General features: G+C 40.5%; 1 protein-coding gene and 1 long non-coding RNA gene across 3 annotated transcripts in view; both read left to right on the forward strand.

Annotated features, from left to right (window-relative positions):
• ADAMTS19 (ADAM metallopeptidase with thrombospondin type 1 motif 19) overlaps positions 1-19,509 on the forward strand; it is a 126,960-nt gene that overhangs the window by 40,878 nt on the left and 66,573 nt on the right. For both annotated transcript variants that reach the window (XM_053407709.1, XM_053407710.1), the window contains exon 7: positions 8,416-8,459. In XM_053407709.1, coding sequence (XP_053263684.1) covers positions 8,416-8,459 — 44 coding nt within the window. The remainder of the gene's footprint in view (positions 1-8,415; positions 8,460-19,509) is intronic.
• LOC128423038 (uncharacterized) lies at positions 2,494-6,461 on the forward strand. Its single transcript, XR_008332654.1, has 2 exons — positions 2,494-3,029; positions 4,226-6,461. It is a non-coding gene; the product is annotated as an uncharacterized LOC128423038 (long non-coding RNA).

Here is a 19,509-nt window from a genome sequence, read left to right on the forward strand (position 1 = left end):
TTAAAAAGCATCATTTATTTCGCAGGGAGATAAATGAATGGTACTTTTAGATATTGTAGGCATGGATCTGATGCAATCCACAGACACCGTGCTCCTGTTGAGAGGGTTTCTCAGCATTCTTTGGCGATCACTCATAGTCGAGTAAGATTGTCTTCTATAAACGTGGTTTTAAAAATGAGTCCATAAGTGACTGTGGAGGCCAATTCTGGATCCACACGTCCTTCCACAGTGGCGACATTGGTTTCATGGTGTGAATTTGCCAAGGGTGCTTTCCTCCTAGCATGTTTCTCCCTTGTGTGAGTTTGAGTGTCTTTTTTTTTAAAATGATATTTATTAAAAATTTAACAGTTACAGAAAAAAGAAAAAAGACACTAAAAAATTACAATACTTCAAAAATAAAAAGCACAATAAAAAGACAATACAACAAAACAATAAGAAAAACAAAAACATTTGAAAACAAAAACATTTAAAAACATATCCAGTATTTCCATATCTTAATCTTTCATTTACTTGTTTCATCAACCTCCTCACACCTCCCTTTTTTGTATTCTAATTCAAATAGCTATTTCAGCAAATCCTTTCCATCTTTCTCAATTTCTGTTCTATAATTTATCTCAACACAATTTGGCCTTAAATTCTACACTTTGACCCATTAACAGCCCATTTTTTACTTAGTTCTTTATAACCTTTCTACTAAAACCATGTAACTTCATTCCAGCATCCTTCTGAGTCTGAGTGTCTGCAAAGCCCATGACACCTTTGGTAAAGGCTCTTCTCCAATTGGAGCGCTTGCAGGCCAGTGTTTCCCAGTTGTCGGTTTTTATACTACATTTTTAAAGATTTGCTTGAGAGAGTCTTTGGACCTCTTTTGTGGACCACCAGCATTACGCTTTCCATTTTTAAGTTCGGAATAGAGTAGTTGCTTTGGAAGACGATCATCAGGCAACCGAACAACACGACCAGTCCAACGAAGTTGATGTTGGAGAATCATAGGAGGACCCCAGTCGCACCCCAGCATAGGACTCTCAGTATGCCAGGCAATTTGCTGGAATGAAAAATCTGTGTGCACTGACCCCATTTGTCCTCCTCCCTCCACTTCGTCCAGGCACTCAGTGGGTACTCAGGCTGAGTAGAATGAGCAAGGCAGATGGGGATATAAGAAATGCATACAGGCATCTTATTTCCAGTAAGCCTCCTCTGTTGAACACATATATAAATGCCCATACATATACTCAGGAAGATGTGGGAAATGGCAGTCAGTTGTTCCCTATAGGAAACCCTCAACCTGTTGTATGGCTCAAAAAGAAATATTAGTATCTCAGTCCCAAATATCTCAGCTGAACTCAGGAATGCATGCTTAGATTTCTAATTAGAGAGCTGTTATTGGTTCCCAAACTTCTTAAGTTCTTCATTTGATGGTAGCTCAACTTAGCAGGTTACCCGAGACACCTATTTGGGCTAGAACACTGTCAGGGGACTGCCATCGGAACAGGGGCGGGAAACAGAGGGGCAGTTGTGTTACAGGGAGCCTCCGAAAATCTTGCAAAGCAGTTCTTCTTCCGGTGATGAGGAAAGCCCCACTTCCAGTGGGGAAGAGGTAAAAGGACCAGAGGATGCTGCAGGGAGCCTCAGCACCGCTCCTGGCCAAGCCGGCCATGAGGGAAGCACACCCCTTCTGTTGCCCACCCTGCGCAGAGGTCTAAAGCGCAAAGAGGGAAGGAAAAGGCTGGGAGTAACGAGACTGTTATGTTGGGGGAGGTCCAGGAAACAACCACTCCCGGATTCTGCTAGCGATTGAGGCAGACAGGAACTTGTGGCTCTGCACTGTAAATAGTTTGCACCAAAATAAAGCCTGTAAAACCTGCCTGGTTACTCACGAGCAACCACCACTGCCATCTGACAAACACTGGATTTTTCCGTAGGGGGAAATACATTGACAGGAACCCTTGAACATTAAAAATAATAAAGTCCGGAGATGGTTCTAGTCGAGCTACCCAAGGATGCAAACCTTTTGGTAGAAAGTATGGGAAATATATATTTAAAGCCCTAGCCGTTGTGTCCTAAATATTCAAAAATAAATAAATAACACTAGTCGCTTCCACATATGGCAATGGTATGCTCTCCAGATAAGCATAAAGATAAGCTCTCGTTCTATTTCATGGCAGCAAAGCAGAGCTCACAAGTAATGATGATGATAACAGTAAAGAAAGAATAAAGAAAGCCTAATACCATTGCAGCGTTGATGTTGTAAACCTAACCCCCTAACTAGGAAGTAAGTCCAATGAAGAAACATGCATATGATGTGCTGTGAATCAATGGTTTTATGAAGCATGGAAGCTTCTCATCCTTCGGAAGCCCTCACATAAAATCAAAGTAAAAATGGGCCATTTTAAACACGAATATCTCCTTCTAACGTGGACTCTTTGCCTAACTGACATTGCTAGTAAAGTCCCCCAACTTTTCTTTTGTACTTATATACGGAACCTTCATTTTAAATCTAGAGTTATGACACATCGTATCTGGGCTGAGCAGAAAGACGTAGTTCTGGAAGATTTAATATTAAGTCCACGTGAGATTTTCCTGTACCATCCTTCCGTATTTCTTTGTCATTTGCTATGCATCTCACCCTTTCCATACCTGACTGTTTTATATGTTTCTTTGAAGAGATTCCTCTATAATAGTAGGCTTTATATGGAGTAGCTGAATATTTAGGCTTTGCATTGCCCTAAGGACCTCTTCTACCCCTGTATTTAATAGGTTTTAGTTTATGAGTAAAGTGTAATTTATGGAATCGACAGACTAGCAGTTGCCCATTCTTGCCTCAGATTCTTTTCTGCCATTAGTCACCTCATTTAAGCTTCAGAAAACTGCCGTAAATCTCCTAAAAGTTAGATTTTGCTCCTACTTGAAGGACTATTATCCCCTCTAGAAGCTTGGTAAATCACTTGCAAATTATGATTGCTTGACCTGATAATAGAAGATCCCAAAGTATCCCTTATTATGACTTCCACATGGAATATGCAGTACTTGTTGTTGTTTAGTCGTTTAGTCGTGTCCGACTCTTCGTGACCCCATAGACCAGAGCACGCCAGGCACTCCTGTCTTCCACTGCCTCCCGCAGTTTGGTCAGACTCATGTTTGTAGCTTCGAGAACACTGTCCAACCATCTCGTCCTCTGTCGTCCCCTTCTTCTTGTGCCCTCCATCTTTCCTAACATCAGGGTCTTTTCCAGGGAGTCTTCTCTTCTCATGAGGTGGCCAAAGTATTGGAGCCTCAGCTTCAGGATCTGTCCTTCCAGTGAGCACTCAGGGCTGATTTCCTTCAGAATGGATACATTTGATCTTCTTGCAGTCCATGGGACTCTCAAGAGTCTCCTCCAGTACCATAATTCAAAAGCATCAATTCTTCGGCGATTAGCCTTCTTTATGGTCCAGCTCTCACTTCCATACATCACTACTGGGGAAACGATGGCTTTAACTATACGGACCTTTGTTGGCAAGGTGATGTCTCTGCTTTTTAAGATGCTGTCTAGGTTTGCCATCGCCTTTCTCCCAAGGAGCAGGCGTCTTTTAATTTCGTGACTGCTGTCACCATCTGCAGTGATCATGGAGCCTAAAAAAGTAAAATCTCTCACTGTCTCCATTTCTTCCCCTTCTATTTGCCAGGAGGTGATGGGACCAGTGGCCATGATCTTCGTTTTTTTGATGTTGAGCTTCAGACTATATTTTGCGCTCTCTTCTTTCACCCTCATTAAAAGGTTCTTTAATTCCTCCTCACTTTCTGCCATCAAGGTTGTGTCATCTGCATATCTGAGGTTGTTGATATTTCTTCCGGCGATCTTAATTCCGGCTTGGGATTCATACAGCCCAGCCTTTCGCATGATGAATTCTGCATATAAGTTAAATAAGCAGGGAGACAATATACAGCCTTGTCGTACTCCTTTCCCAATTTTGAACCAATCAGTTGTTCCATATCCAGTTCTAACTGTAGCTTCTTGTCCCACATAGAGATTTCTCAGGAGACAGATGAGCTGATCAGGCACTCCCATTTCTTTAAGAACTTGCCATAGTTTGCTGTGGTCGACACAGTCAAAGGCTTTTGCATAGTCAATGAAGCAGAAGTAGATGTCTTTCTGGAACTCTCTAGCTTTCTCCATAATCCAGCGCATGTTTGCAATTTGGTCTCTGGTTCCTCTGCCCCTTCGAAATACAAATATGCAGTACAGTTCTAGACAAATCTTTCTTCTTTGGCAATCACTCATAGCCAAGTAAGATTGTCTTCCATAAACACGGTTTTAACAGTGAGTCTGTAAGTGACTGTGGAGGCCAATTCTGGATCCACACGTCCTTCCACAGTGGGGACAGAGGTTTCCGAGTGGGAGTTGATCATGGTGAGGGTTTACCAAGCATGCCTTCCTCTTAGCACGTTTCTCCCTTTCGTCCTGAGTTCGAGTGTCTTCAAAGTCCACGACACCTTTGGTAAATGCTGTTCTCCAATTGGAGCGCTCGCAGGCCAGTGTTTCCCAGTTGTCGGTGTTTATACTACATTTTTTTAGATTTGACTTGAGACAGTCTTTGAACCTCTTTTGTTGACCACTGGCATTACGCTTTCCATTTTTAAGTTCGGAATAGAGTAGTTGCTTAGGAAGACGATAATTAGGCATCTGCACAACATGACCAGTCCAACGAAGTCGATGTTGAAGACCCATCGCTTCGACACTGGCGATCTTTGCTTCTTCCAGTACACTGGCATTAGTTCGCCTGTCTTCCCAGGTGATGTGTAAAAATTTTTTGGAGACACCATTGATGGAATCTTTCAAGGGGTTGGAGATACCTAGTTGGTTACTCAATGAGATGGGAGTTAGAACAGAATAATGTGTTATTTCAGCTTATCTTTACAGACTTCCCCAACCTGGTGACTTTCAGGGTTTTTGGACTACAATTTCCATCATTCCCCATTTTTGACCATGCCTCCTGGGGTCGGTGGAAGTTGAGGAAGGCTCATTTATTACCACAGTGCTGAACTGCGAGCATATGTGTTGATACTTGTGCTGAGTGATGGCAGTTGTTTCAGAGATTGATTCAGTCCTCAAGCCCTATAGGCTTGCAAAGAAAAAGAAAGCATTTGGAGCATAAAGATCCACTCACAGGAAGACAATAAAATCTGAAAGCTCAGATGTTACTTCAATGCTGAGCTTGGCTTACTCCCATCTTTAATTTTAGGGACTGGGAACAACTGATAGAACTGATCTCTTTTGGAAAGAGAAGTGGGAGGGAGAGGGAAAATGCTCCAGATTGTAGGCTGGTTTCCTTCTTCACAGACACATTTACTGATAAGAAAATCACCCAGCCTACCATGAAGAGCCATTGCTTGTAAACTTTCCACAAAAGGCGGGAGACCAGAAATTGAGGGGCTGGCATTGGGGGGAAGAAGGGAAGAAGATTTTGGATGAGAGGGGCTCTGTGAAACTGAGTGGGGAGGCAGAGTGGGGGGGGGGGAAGCTAGCGTTAATCAAGTTCGAGGGGAAACAGGACACAGAATATAAGGCAAATTTGGCCATATGAATCGTGTGCATGCTTTTATATACCTCTTGCAGGAACATACTTACACATACTTACGAATGGTTTCATTTAGATGTTTAAATTAAATGTGCATTTAAATGTGTTTTTAGCCTTTCCAGTGCATTTTGTACCATTGGCCCACTAAGATTTTAGTGGCGCTAATTAATAATAAAGTCACTTAAAGAATTTGAAAAAATAATTGCTAGAGCAACGCTGCAATCCATTCTGTAGATTCAGATGCTACATGATGACCCTCCTGCAACTTCCCTAAGTAGAAATGAGGACACAAATAAATAATGAATTGTTTATAGGTGTATCTGGAGTATCATAAACTTTTACTGGGCAGCCTAGTCTCCAAGGAATACAGTTCTTATTCTTGGAAATTAGGGAATGTTTTACATTTGTCTCATTGCACAGGATGCAATTGTACTTCACTGTTGCCAAGACTTAAGAATTCTATTTCCCCAAACTCTCATAATTAAACTTTTGGAAGTTTACTTCAACCAGGATAGAAATCAGCTGAATGAAAGCATCTCAGCCCACATATACTCTACTTATTAGGGTGTGCGTGTACAAATCTCAATTTTATTTTTGACAAAGTACAACTTCCATGCTATTTGTGCCTTGTTATATTTCAAATTTGTTCTCTTCTTTCTCATTCTTTAAACAGATATTAACCTTAAGAGCAGTTATGTAAGTGCATTCATAACACCCACAGGCTTCCCCCTCCAGATTCACAAACATTAAACCCTATGTCTAACTGCTAATATGTTTGCATCGGCCTTAACATATGATCCATCTCTTGTACTGCAAATACTGGCATACTGTAATCCTGTACAGCTAACTTGCAGCCTACGCGATTTAACTTGTGCACATTCAGCTTTACATGTTTGGCAATTTTTTTTAAAAAAAAGAAACGAAGGGGGCAGGTGTTCATGGAAAAAGACTGTCAATCTTAATATTGAATTCAATGTGCTTTGACTATGGTGGAACTACACACATATAAAAGAAGTTGTGAAAATGCTTTTTTTAAAAAACATTTTGAAAAATATATCGAATTCGCCATAGCTCACTATCACCATCTAGTGTCACATTTGTATAATGCACTTTACAACACACTTAAAACGTTTTATGAGCAGCAGTATAGCTGAGTCCTATATATGATTTTGGCTGTAGACGCTATTCCTGGAATGTAACCCCAGCATAAACTGAGAGTCACCTGTATGTTGAGACTTAGCACAGTGGTTAGAAACAGGGAAAACTTCCATATTTAATTGTATACTTTCTTTTCATAACCTCTTTTTTATTATTTTAGAGCTGTGTTTCCCCAATTTGGGTCTTCAGCTGTTTTTGGACTGCAACTCCCATCATCACTAGCTAGCAAGACCTGTAGTCAGAGATGATGGGAATTGTAGTCCAAAAGCAGTTGGAGACCCAAGTTTGGGAAACACTGTTGTAGAGTCATGTTGTTTGGGGCTTCAATGCAAGACGATGATCCCATTAGGGAGAATACTCCAGTCTGGAATATTTCTGTGGCTGTAATCTTTTAAAAATGAATGATAATCTTGTTGTTGTTTAGTCGTTTAGTCATGTCCGACTCTTCATGACTCCATGGACCAGAGCATGCCAGGCACTCCTGTTTTCCACTGCCTCCTGCAGTTTGGTCAAACTTATGTTAGTAGCTTAGAGAACAATATCCAACCATCTCGTCCTCTGTCGTCCCCTTCTCCTTGTGCCTTCCATCTTTCCCAACACCAGGGTCTTTTCCAGGGAGTCTTCTCTTCTCATGAGGTGGCCAAAGTATTGGAGCCTCAGCTTCAGGATCTGTCCTTCCAGTGAGCACTCAGGGCTGATTTTCTTAAGAATGGAGAGGTTTGATCTTCTTGCAATCCATGGGACTCTCAAGAGTCTCCTCCAGCACCATCATTCAAAAGCATCAATTCTTCGGTGATCAGCCTTCTTGATGGTCCAGCTCTCACTTCCATACATCACTACTGGGAAAACCATAGCTCTACATGACCTGAAAACAGCACAGTTGGACTGGAGATAGGGGCAACTTACATTCCCCTGTGGTGTCTTCCCTAATTCCCTAATTCCTGCTTGAGTACACCAAGGTTCTCAACACATCAAAGAAACCATGGAAAATAGATCTCTTTCCCCTCCTGTCCCCAGAGATGGGATAAGGAAATGCTGCTTTATTTATTGCACTTGTACCCAACTAGGGTAACAGCAATAATTGCATTGCTAGCCCATCTTAAGATACCATTACCAGTACCATTTCTGACACTTAGAACAGTGTTAGGGCTCATCTACATTTTCACTTGCAAAAATCCAATCTTCCCCAATGAATCGAAGCTTGGTTGAGCAACCGGGGATGGCTAATGTCACATTGCAGATCATTTAGATCTTGCAAAACAGTTTTTCTTTTTAATTTATTTTTCAGCGGAAAGGTTAAATCCATCTTAAATTGGACACACTGGCTTGCACTTTAATGCTGAGAACAGTGTATGGACGTATTGAGAAACACGCACGCATGAACAGCACTGATCTCAGGATAAGTACCCATGCGGAAGTCTCTTTAGTTTCAGTAGGGAATGAAAAATCTGACAAATCTGTGAATTTCAGATGATTAAGGAAGATAACTAATCAACCTGATGCCACATACACTTTAAATGGGAAATAAATTGCAGATTTAAGGTTGAAGTGTCATTTGATAATTTCAGGATTTCCTTCACGTGTTCTTTTTTGAAATAGAGGAGCCTTGTCATTTATTAAGCGGTTAAAATTTGCGTAAATGAGCATCTGACAGCACAATTTTCTTAAGGCTTTGTCTTCTTTTCCCTCCCAATTTTAGGAAGGATTTCTGTGTACATAAAGATGAACCATGTGATACTGTTGGTAAGTGAAACAAACAAATAACAATAATGCCTTTAAAATACAGCACTATTGGGAGATGTGGATGCTTGATTATAATATGTGGGGAGGAATGCTTATAGGCAGTTAAAATGCAAAAGCCCATCATAATGATGACGTGTTTGGTACTCTAGCAAGTTGACCAAGGCTAAGCATTTTGACATTGATGCAACTTAATTATATACCGCTCCATTGCTTTCAGTGATTAGTTGGGACTAACCTAGGCATCATAAGAGACAAAAGAGTTGTTGGTGCTCCATGTCTCATCACACTGTCTCCATTTCTTCTCTTTCCTATTGGCTAGCTCATCTCCTTGTCCTACCAATCAGTGATGTGAGCTACAGGAGAGGAAGCCCATGGAGCAATGAGGTCCTGTCACTCATTGCTTAGCTCACATGTTATGATGAATTGGGGTGGATTGATTTAAATCAAGAAAAGATGCACATTAAATAATTGATTTAAATAAAGTTCCACATTTTGAAATACATATTTTCATTGATATGCATATCCAGAACCATAGGTGAAACTGCATTAGATTAGACCTTTATCTTCATATTATTTTTTTTTCATTTCAATCAAAAAGGGTTCTCAATTCAATATCCAAAGAAAAACTACAGTTATTAAGCATTATTTGAAATGTATTTTTTTCCAGTCAAAGTGAATCTGTAGGATACATAATATTAAGTGATAAAAGATACGGTGCCTTTCAATGTACTTGATGTAAGTTATTACTCGTGTTCCATAAACTCGGAACAAGACCTTAATTTTAGCAAGCACTAGAGGTGACAAACAGAAAAATCATTAAGGGTACCAATTTGGGGTGAATTAAAACTGCATACTGGTCTTCATACAGAAACATATTCATGGAATCCTAGAACTGTAAATTTCGGGAGGTCTAAATGACGTTGCCTAGGTTTGAAACAAGAGTGTAGTTGGCACTGTGCAGCCAAAGGAGTTTTGCCAATATTCATCATATGGCAGCTTCTTATGCCACATGGCAATTGCCCTGAAACTGAGGAGGGTTTCAAAAGCAGTTTGTTATATGGCTTGTGGGTCTACTTGTCAAAGTGGGGAAGGAAAGTGGGCATACCTAAATGGCCCTCTGGATCACAGCCATTTAGTCCAATCATGTACATTGAATCGAGATTTCTGCACGCTTTGGGAAGGGCAGTAATGAAAGTATTCAACAAGTCAAGTTAAAAGTTTAGTTGGAAGTTGGTTGCAGTTTCTTTGGACTTCTTGATCTTGCCCATGAGTAGGTAAACTAAGGCCCGGGGGCCGGATCCAGCCCAATCGCCTTCTAAATCTGGTCCATGGACGGTCCTGGAATCAGCGTGTTTTTACATGAGTAGAATGTGTGCTTTTATTTAAAATGCATCTCTGGTTTATTTGTGGGGCATAGGAATTCGTCCCGTCCCCCCACAAAAAAATATAGTCTGGCCCCCTACAAGATCTGAGGGACAGTGGACCAGCCCCCTACTGAAAAAGTTTGCTGACCCCTGATCTTGTCTGTACTGTATTTTTTTTAAAAAAGAATGAGCAATGCTCTCCATTGCATTGATATACCTTTAATAAAAACACAATCAGATATTTTCTAAGTATAAATGATGACTATGTCAACAGTGATATGAATGTTATTATTTTGAAAGCAAGAACTGCAAGAAGAAAGATTACCAAATGCTAATGTAAATTGTTAACATAAAGTATATTGGGGCATAATCTGGTATCACAACAGCTGTAGCACCATTGGTTTAAGATTATGGTTACTTCAGATCAGTACCTGTGATTTTCCTTTTCTGAGAATGTGACAGATTAATAGTTAAAAGTGGAAGGTTGAATTTGGAATTTAAATAGATCACTTGTAAGGATTAGACAGAAGGCAAACAAGTACGAAGTAACAAATCTTCTCCCAGTGTATTTATAGGGCAACTGAGATAGGACATTCCAGGAATTTTTAACATGTTGTAAATTGCGGTGCTAGCCAAAGAAAGTTAAAAGAAAAATGTTGAAGTAATGTCAAGAGAACAATTTACGGCTGTTAAAAGTTCACAAAAATTGAAGCATGGTATGCAATCTTATCTATACCACAGGAAGGAGTAAGCATTAATATTAACCTGAATGTACTCAAATGTTTCACTAAGAAGTTGTCTAAGTCTCTTTGATGTCATAAGTAGTTTGCACATCTAAATTTAAGTTAGGGAAGGCTTATACATATTTGTTTCCAAGAAAATCCCATTGAGAGCTAGGCAGTGATTAACTTCTCATTGGAACCAATAATCTTTAAAAGTGATTCAGTTTGCTTGGGTTGTGTCTATATTGTGCTAACCTCCTAGGCTGGTAGACCAATATATATCCATTTCACTTTCCCTCAGACAACCTATTATATAAGTTCCTAAACAGGCAATAGGTAAAGGTAAAGGTACCCCCTGACCATTAGGTCCAGTCGTGGCTGACTCTGGGGTTGTGGCGCTCATCTCACTTTAGTGGCCGAGAGAGCCGGCGTACAGCTTCCGGGTCATGTGGCCAGCATGACTAAGCCGCTTCTGGTGAACCAGAGCAGCACACGGAAATGCCGTTTACCTTCCCACCGGAGCGGGACCTCTTTATCTACTTGCACTTTGAGGTGCTTTCGAACTGCTAGGTTGGCAGGAAAACAGGCAATAGTTTTCTCCAATTTAGGTACAATTGGAATGTACCTAAAATCTGGCCACATTGGCCACATTGGCACATCATGGTATGCCATAAACCATAGTTTATGTGCATGAGCATATTGCATCTGGTCTGATTCTTCCCATTTCTCCCTGCTTGTACTAGAAGGCTTTGCATTATGTCAGTACGATGTATTATTTGTTTTGCTTCCAACAAACCATGATCTGTCACCAAGACTTACTGATTATAGTTTGTTGGAGCAAAACAAACCACAGTTCCTGGTTTGGATACAGCAGATTGGAACCGCACTATGAGGAAATAGCTCCCATGGCAATGTGTGTGTGTGTGCAAGGTAATGCTAATATCAGCTAATATTATATGAAAGTAGAAATGACATCATAGCAGAGCCTAGTCACAAAATAGAAGGATGAGATATTGTAAGAGAAAATACCGTATTTTTCTGTGTATAAGACAATGGTTTTTTTTCCTAAATTTTTTGAGTAAAAAATGGGTGGGGGGTTGTCTTATACACCATTTTTGGTGGGGCAATCAACAACTTTGAGGGTGATCAACAACTCTTGTTTGTTGTTTAGTCATTTAGTCGTGTCCGACTCTTCATGACCCCATGGACCAGAGCATGCCAGGCACTCCTGACTTCCACTGCCTTCCGCCATTTGGTCAAACTCATCTTAGTAGCTTCGAGAACACTGTCCAACCATCTCGTCCTCTGTCGTCCCCCTCTCCTAGTGCCTTTAATCTTTCCCAGCACCAGGGTCTTTTCCAGAGAGTCTTCTCTTCTCATGAGGTGGCCAAAGTATTGGAGCCTCAGCTTCAGGATTTGTCCTTCCAGTGAGCACTCAGGGCTGATCTCCTTAAGAATGGATAGGTTTGATCTTCTTGCAGTCCATGGGACTCTCAAGAACTCTGGCAACCCAAAAATATTGATTTCTTAATTTTGGGTTAAAAGAAGTAGGGGTCGTTTTATACACAGGGGTTTCATATACATGGAAAAATACGGTAGCTCCTATTAATATATCATTGTTTATGGTAGCCAAAGGTGTTATGTAGGTGAATTAATATAAGCAGAAAAACTTGAAGAACTGGAGACAATCATTCATGCAAAATGACCTGCCCACCCAAAAACATTGCTCTAAATTCATTCGCCAGTGAAACTATTTTGATGAATGAATGACAAACATTTGATGCTGCGATCCTGCTCTATTTACTCAGTAAACAATGGGACTTACTGCCAAGCAGACAGGTTGCACTCTCAGTGAATTTATTAGACTTGCCACTCATATCCTACTGTGTAGGACAGTTTATTTACAAGTCTTGGCTCTGGGAATTATAAAATAGGATGTTTTGCGCTGAACAAATTAAACATACTGAACTGGTGGTTAGACACATTTTTCCAGTGTTTTTATAGACTCAGATACATTGTTCCAATATGTGTAGTGAGGTGGGTAAAATAATTTTTTGTGTCTCACTCCATCTTTGAGATTTAGCCTGGCTTCGTATAAGATGAAAAAATGGAGGTACGCTCTTCAGACTCATGTATGAATTAAGAAGCAGCATGATATAAATTGTGAATTGTGGTATTTGTGACTGTCTCAGAGAGAGGACACACACAGGACTTGATTCTGGAGTTTATGTCCTAGTAAATTCCTGTCCTTCCCTTTTGTTTATTTATTTCTAAGATCTGACACCTCACTAGCTGAGCACAGGTATTCACGGTGAATACTGATAAGCAGCGGCTGCATTCTTAGCATGTTTTAATATCTCTTCATAGTGACTACTCTAGATGCTGAGCTAAACTCTCCCTTGATATGTGAGTGATGCTAAATACCATTATAAACCAGGGTGCAATGTCTGTAGCCATTCTATATTGCAAAACTCCCCTGTGCTGAGAAGAGCGCAAGCTTTTCAAAATCAGTTCCAATAAAACAAATACATCTATGTATTCAGAATAGTTTGTCCTTACTCAGTAAAGGAGTCTTTGGCTTTTGTTACAGTTGCATCAAAGTCCATGTCATCATGGATGACATTGATAATATGCACGCGATAATGTGCTTGTGATGTGTTCTTTGACTCAGCCCATCCCCTGGAAAAACTGTAGTCAAAGGAATTATATTTTCAGTAGTGGGAAAGCTGCAAAGAACAAACTGAGAGAACACAGAGCAATACTGGCACGTAAGCCAGTTCTAAAGCACGCTCTTAGAAGAGCAAATCAGTGTTCACAAAACAGTTGTGAGCTCTTTCCAGCTGGAGCCTTTAAGCACCACAAATGACCGTCGTTTGTGCTCCTCTCCTTTTTAAGTGAAATGGCCAAATTCCCTTTACTATTGCTCCAAAAACCTAACCGAGCGTGTGAGAGAATATGAATACATATTCCTGGATCTTATTAGAAGGATAGGCAATGGAAAAGGGCACAGACTGTCACTCTCAAAAACAAAACTGGCTATTATCTCTAGTTACCATGTGTCAGTGTAAGATAAATGTCAAGAGATGTCTTCTGCTTCCGCTCTTCAAGTGAGAGACTGATCCACTTTCCATCCGCAGAAAAGCACTTAAGAGACAGTGTGTCTTCTTCAGTTTGGCAAGTTGCATACAATTTGAAAAATATTGTGATGTCTTGAGTATGCCAGAAACGCACAAAGGGTGCTTCTTTTATGTGTGTGGCCAGAAAACTGCGGAAGAATGAACACCTCTCCTTTTCATACAGTATGTTGTTTTAAAAAGCTGTTCAGGATTGTTCACTAACTGGGAAGGGCCATCGCTCATTGAAAGAACAGCTGCTTTGCATGCAGAAGGTCTCAAGTTCAATCCATGGCATTTCCAGGTAGGGCTGTGAGACACTCCTTGTCCGAAGCCTTGGACAGCTTCTGCCAGTCAGTTTTGATAGTATTGAGCTAGATGGAGTGTTTGTTGGTCTGACTCAGCATAAGGCAGGTTCCTGTGGAAGATTAGACAGGGAGGCGTGTTTAGGCCCAGGCTAATTCCTAAAGGTGCTCTTCAGGGCTGGTCCTCAAGTGACAGATGAATCCTGGGAAAGCAGGTTACAAATGAAAGTGTTGCATGTCACCATATCCAAGCTTCCAATAAGCTGAAATTGCCTATTTTTGTGTGAAAACAAGCACACTTTAGATGAGGTCCAGCTCCGAGGACCTTCACTGCCAGAAGTAAAGCTATAGGGAACCAGGCAGAGGGCCTTCTTGACAGTGGTGCCCAGCCTGTGGAACACCCTCCCATCAGATATCGAGGAGATAAAGAACTACACAACTTTTAGAAGAAATCTGAAGGGAGCCCTGTATCAGGAAGTTTTGTATGTTTGGTGTTTCCATTATGCTTAGTGTTTCCATTATGCTTCCATTATTCCATTAAACGTATCCCAGTACGTTTCCGAGCACAATTGAAAGTGTTGGTGCTGACCTTTAAAGCCCTAAACGGCCTTGGTCCAGTATACCTGAAGGAGTGTCTCCACCCCCATCGTTCTACCCGGACACTGAGGTCCAGCTCCGAGGGCCTTCTGGCGGTTCCCTCACAGTGAGAAGCCAAGTTACAGGGAACCAGGCAGAGGGCCTTCTCAGTAGTGGCGCCCTCCCTGTGGAATGCCCTCCCACCAGATGTCAAAGAGAACAACTACCAGACTTTTAGAAGGCATCTGAAGGCAGCCCTGATTAGGGAAGCTTTTAATGTTTGATGTATTACAGTATTTTAATATTTTGTTGGAAGCTGCCCAGTGTGGCTAGGGAAGCCCAGCCAGATGGGCGGGGTATAAATAATAAATTATTATTATTATTATTATTATTATTATTATTATTATTATGCTTTCATATTTGTTGCAAGCCGCCTAGAGTGGCTGGGGTGGCCCAGTCAGATGGGTGGGGTATAAATAATAAAAATTTTATTATTATTATTAATTGTAGCCCATATGTTTTGGAGACACTAAATGAAGAATGTTCCCTGGCGTTTTCAGTTCACATTGGTTTTATTCACATCATTAAACAAAACATAAGAAGCTGCTGTAGATATTTAGACTGGGGCTGCCATCTAGAAGTTGCTAGAGTGAAAACCCAGCCAGCATAGCCAATCATCAGGGATTATGGGTGTTATAGTCCAGCAATATCTGGAAGGTATTTAGATACAAGTTTTTTTTACTAGCCACATATGTTATATTGGGATAGAATAGCATTTTCAGTGGTGACACTTTGTGCAATTCTCTGCCAAACATAGTTAGATTGGCCTCTTCTCTAATGTTTTTTAGAGAGACAATTGAGAGATTTTTATTCTGCTAAATTTTTAAGTGTGTTTTTTATCTTGCTAGGGATTGTTTCTTCTCTGATTTTTGCCTTGAGGACTGTGTTTTAGGGGCAGAAGATTGTGTCTATACATACATATATAACTTTGCCAGTGTAGTTTAATTCTCCCTCCGATTCCAGTGCTTTGACTGTTCTTCCTTGAGATTATTCTACATTAAAGTGTTGCAATTTTTATTTATAGGGATCTATATACTGCTTGATATTTCAAAGCTCTCTTATGGTCACTGATACATCTTTTAAGTGACAAATGAGTCGTCAGTGGTCCCAGGCAGCAGTCTTGTACAGAGCACTTTCAAAAGTACCACATATTATTTACACTTTTTAAGCAACAACAGCGCAGAAAGCTTTTTATCTGTCCCTCCTTTCCTCTTTCACTAATGGGAAACACTTGATGTGCTGAAAGAAAATGAATATTAGTTTCTTAGAAATAGAGCTGCAAGTCAAAGTTAATTTCCCCCAAGTCGTGCTCCGAAGCATGCGTGTCTGAAAAACACTTGTATATAGTCAAAGAAAACAGAAACACATGAACATAATATAGATCATATTTGCTATTTCAGTGGCTTAACTTACTGCAAACAACTGAAGCCTTATGTTGTGCTCAACATAATAAAATTCACATTCAAAGACATTGTAAGAACGCAAAAGATTATTTTTCTTGCAAAATAAATGTGATAAATTCTAGTAACCTTTGTAAGTACCACTTTTCAGTATTGATGCATGTAATTTTAAGGAGTGTGAATTTTACTTTAAACGTATCATATAATAACCTTATATAGCTCAGTGGGAAGACTATGTACAGCACCTTGAGCTCCTTAGAGAAATAAATAAAATAAATCGAGTTTTTTTGGACGAATAAAAATGCTTTCAGACTTCGTGGAATCAACCCTTCTCTCAGTATGGATGTCATTAGCCACAATTTAATGCCATCTAAACATTTTGCCTATCAAATGACTGATTGGTTAGTCCTGAAGAACTTCCTGCAGTAGCAGAGCAGCATGGGTTTTGGCATAAAAGTCTCACCTCTGCGCTGTTGTGGGCCCAGGCTCAATGAGCCCAAGGCCACCAGGGCTGGGGCACGTGAAGCAGTAAAAATGATACGACAACATATTGCGATCAAAATGGCCACAACTTTATTGTTTGCAGATGTAAGCAGGCTTTTTTGGCGTAGGTACTGGGCGGGTGGCGCTGAGGTCTAAACCACAGAGCCTAGGACTTGCCAAACAGAAGGTCGGCGGTTTGAATCCCCGCAACGGGGTGAGCTCCCATTGCTCGGTCCCTGCTCCTGCCAACCTAGCAGTTCGAAAGTACGTCAAAGTGCAAGTAGATAATTAGGTACCACTCTGGCGGGAAGGTAAACAGCATTTCCGTGTGCTTCTCTGGTTCGCCAGAAGCGGCTGATTCGTGCTGGCAACATGACCCGGAAGCTGTCTGCGGACAAACGCCGGCTCCCTCAGCCTATAGAGCGAGATGAGCGCCGCAACCCCAGAGTCGTCCGCGACTGGACTTAACAGTCAGGGGTGCCTTTACCTTTACTGTGTGTTTGTATCCTGCATCGGCCAGGGTCAATCCTGGGTTAAGGATCTTCCCATGAAACGTATCAAAAAGAGAAATCCCTCCAGGATGCCATTTGGGGAATTCTGTGGCCTGGTCGACCCCGTCTGGTGATTCAGACAGAAACCTTCCTCCTGGCTCCTCCTCACATTTGTTTTAGGCTGGGCATGGCCAAATTTGGCCCTCCAGCTGTTTTGGGACTATAGTTCCCATCACCCCTGACCACTGGTCCTGTTAGCTAGAGATGATGGGAGTTGTAGTCCCAAAAGAGCTGGAGGGCCAAGTTTGGCCATGCCTGTTTTAGACTAAGGAACAAACCCAGTGCCTTTTTTCCACCAGCAAGTTGTGACAGTTGCTATGAGGTAGGCAAAAAACAAACCAACCCCAGACTAGCCCAATTTGTCTTCAGGCAAGTTCCTCCCTGCCCCCTATTATTATTATTATTGTTATTATTATTATTAATTATCTATTGAATTTATATACAACTGATTAATTCCACAGCAAGATCATGCACATGCACTTTAATTTGAAGGTTTTTAGTAGATTTTGTCAGGAATGTGAAGCAATTTTTCACTTTAAAAAACCCCCGAAACTAAACATAACGTAGTATAAATGTAAACACTGACAAAAAATAATAATTAGAGCATATACGCCAGGTAGTTCTCGGTCATTGTATTATCAGGCTATAATACATGGCTTGATGACTTTTGATTATGAAAGTACTTTACAAACCTAAGTCATGGGCTTGGATATGATTCTACATTTATTCTTGTGATTAGGTCCAATTCTCAGGTTTTGTTGCTTAGTGGTGAATTTTTTCTTCATGCATTGAAGTTGCAATCTTATGCATTCTGTTTGCTTTGGGAGTTACAATGGTACCTTGGTTCTCAAACGCCTTAGTACTCAAACAACTTGGAACCCAAATACTGCGAACCCAGAAGTAAGTGTTCCGGTTTGCGAACTTTTCTCGGAAGTCGAACGTGCTCCGTTTTGAGTTCCACACTTCTGTTCTGAGTGTTACACTGAGGTCTCTGTGTTTTTGCTATTTATTTTGTGTTTTTGTTTTTGCGACTGTGTGGAACCCAGTTCAGCTACTGATTGATTGATTGATTGATTGATTGTGTGACTGCAGTACATTTTTTTTTTGCTTTCATTTTAAGGATCAGTGGTCTCGTTAGATAGTAAAATTCATGTTAAATTGCTGTTTTACGGGTTGTTTTAAAAAGTCTGGAACAGATTAATCAATTTTGCATTACTTTCTATGGGAAAGTGTGCCTTGGTTTGGGAATGCTTGGGTTTTGGAACAGACTTCCGGAACGGATTAAGTTTGAGAACCAAGGTACCACTGTACTTCTGAGTAAACTTGAATAAGATCCAGTTCATATATTTAGCCGGCGGCTTAACCATTACAGAAGGTCAGTTGTTCAGTTCCGAACCCCATCATGGATTTAACCTTGAAACCATTCCAGCTGTGCTAATAAGCCACAGGAAGAAGTAGAGGACACACACACACAAACATCTTTCTCTTACCTAATGTTGGAATGACTAAGCAGGAGCAGCTGCTCAGCTGAAGCCAGTTTCTCTTTCTTAACACATGAAATTAATAACAAAGGACAAGACTTGAAACTAGTTCGCAGCTGGTAGTTGACTGATTTACATTCAGTAGCTACTGTTTGATGTGGCTTTCAAGCACAAGGTAAGCTATGTTTAATAAGAAATGAAATAATAAAGAACACTGGTTTTATATGTTTTGCTTGCAATATGCTTCCAGGTAAGTCATATATTCCAAAACAGTGAGTCAGGAAATTTTAAATATGAGAAACATCCCACAGATTTTATCTTAACTTGAAATGTTTGGCATCCAAGAATAAGTAGTGATCTTATGCAGTGGCAGAATGAAGAGTTTCTGGCCTACAGAAATATAAAGGTGAGTTCACTTGGTCAAAAATGAAAAGAAAAAAACAGACACACAAAAATTCTAAACTAATGAAAAATATGGCTAAGATAGAAAATAAAATATGGGGATTTGCAGTCTCACTTTCCAAAGTAAATGCAACTTTATGTTATAGTGAAGGAACTGACTGCAAAAGTGCCCCTTGTCATTCTACGAGCTATCTTGCTGCTAAGAGATTATGGAAACCACAACAGATCCTCAAAATATTGTGTATTGGATGGCTGTGCTTTAAGTATAGATTTTTTGTAATGGTGTGTGTTTAGCTGATCATTTATATGTTTGTATATATCAATTTTTAGATTTTTAAAAAAGTGTTTTGTGCATTATGAATTTCTAAAACATGTTCTGAGTGTCTTGTTAGCCACCTCTGGCATTTTATAAGAAAAGGTGGGGTGTAAAGTGGTTTGAATCAGCAGGTAATCTTCAGCCGTCCAGATGTTGTTGAGTTGCAGTCCCAGGTCCCCTAACACTCTTTTGAACAAACAAACAGCCTCGGACGGGAATAGTTTTGAGATATATATCTCATTAGTGTAGCCTAAGCCCAAAGGGAAACTTTCCAAAG

The sequence above is a fragment of the Podarcis raffonei genome, chromosome 11, assembly GCF_027172205.1.
Source record: "Podarcis raffonei isolate rPodRaf1 chromosome 11, rPodRaf1.pri, whole genome shotgun sequence".
In the NCBI taxonomy this organism is placed as follows: Eukaryota; Metazoa; Chordata; class Lepidosauria; order Squamata; family Lacertidae; genus Podarcis; species Podarcis raffonei.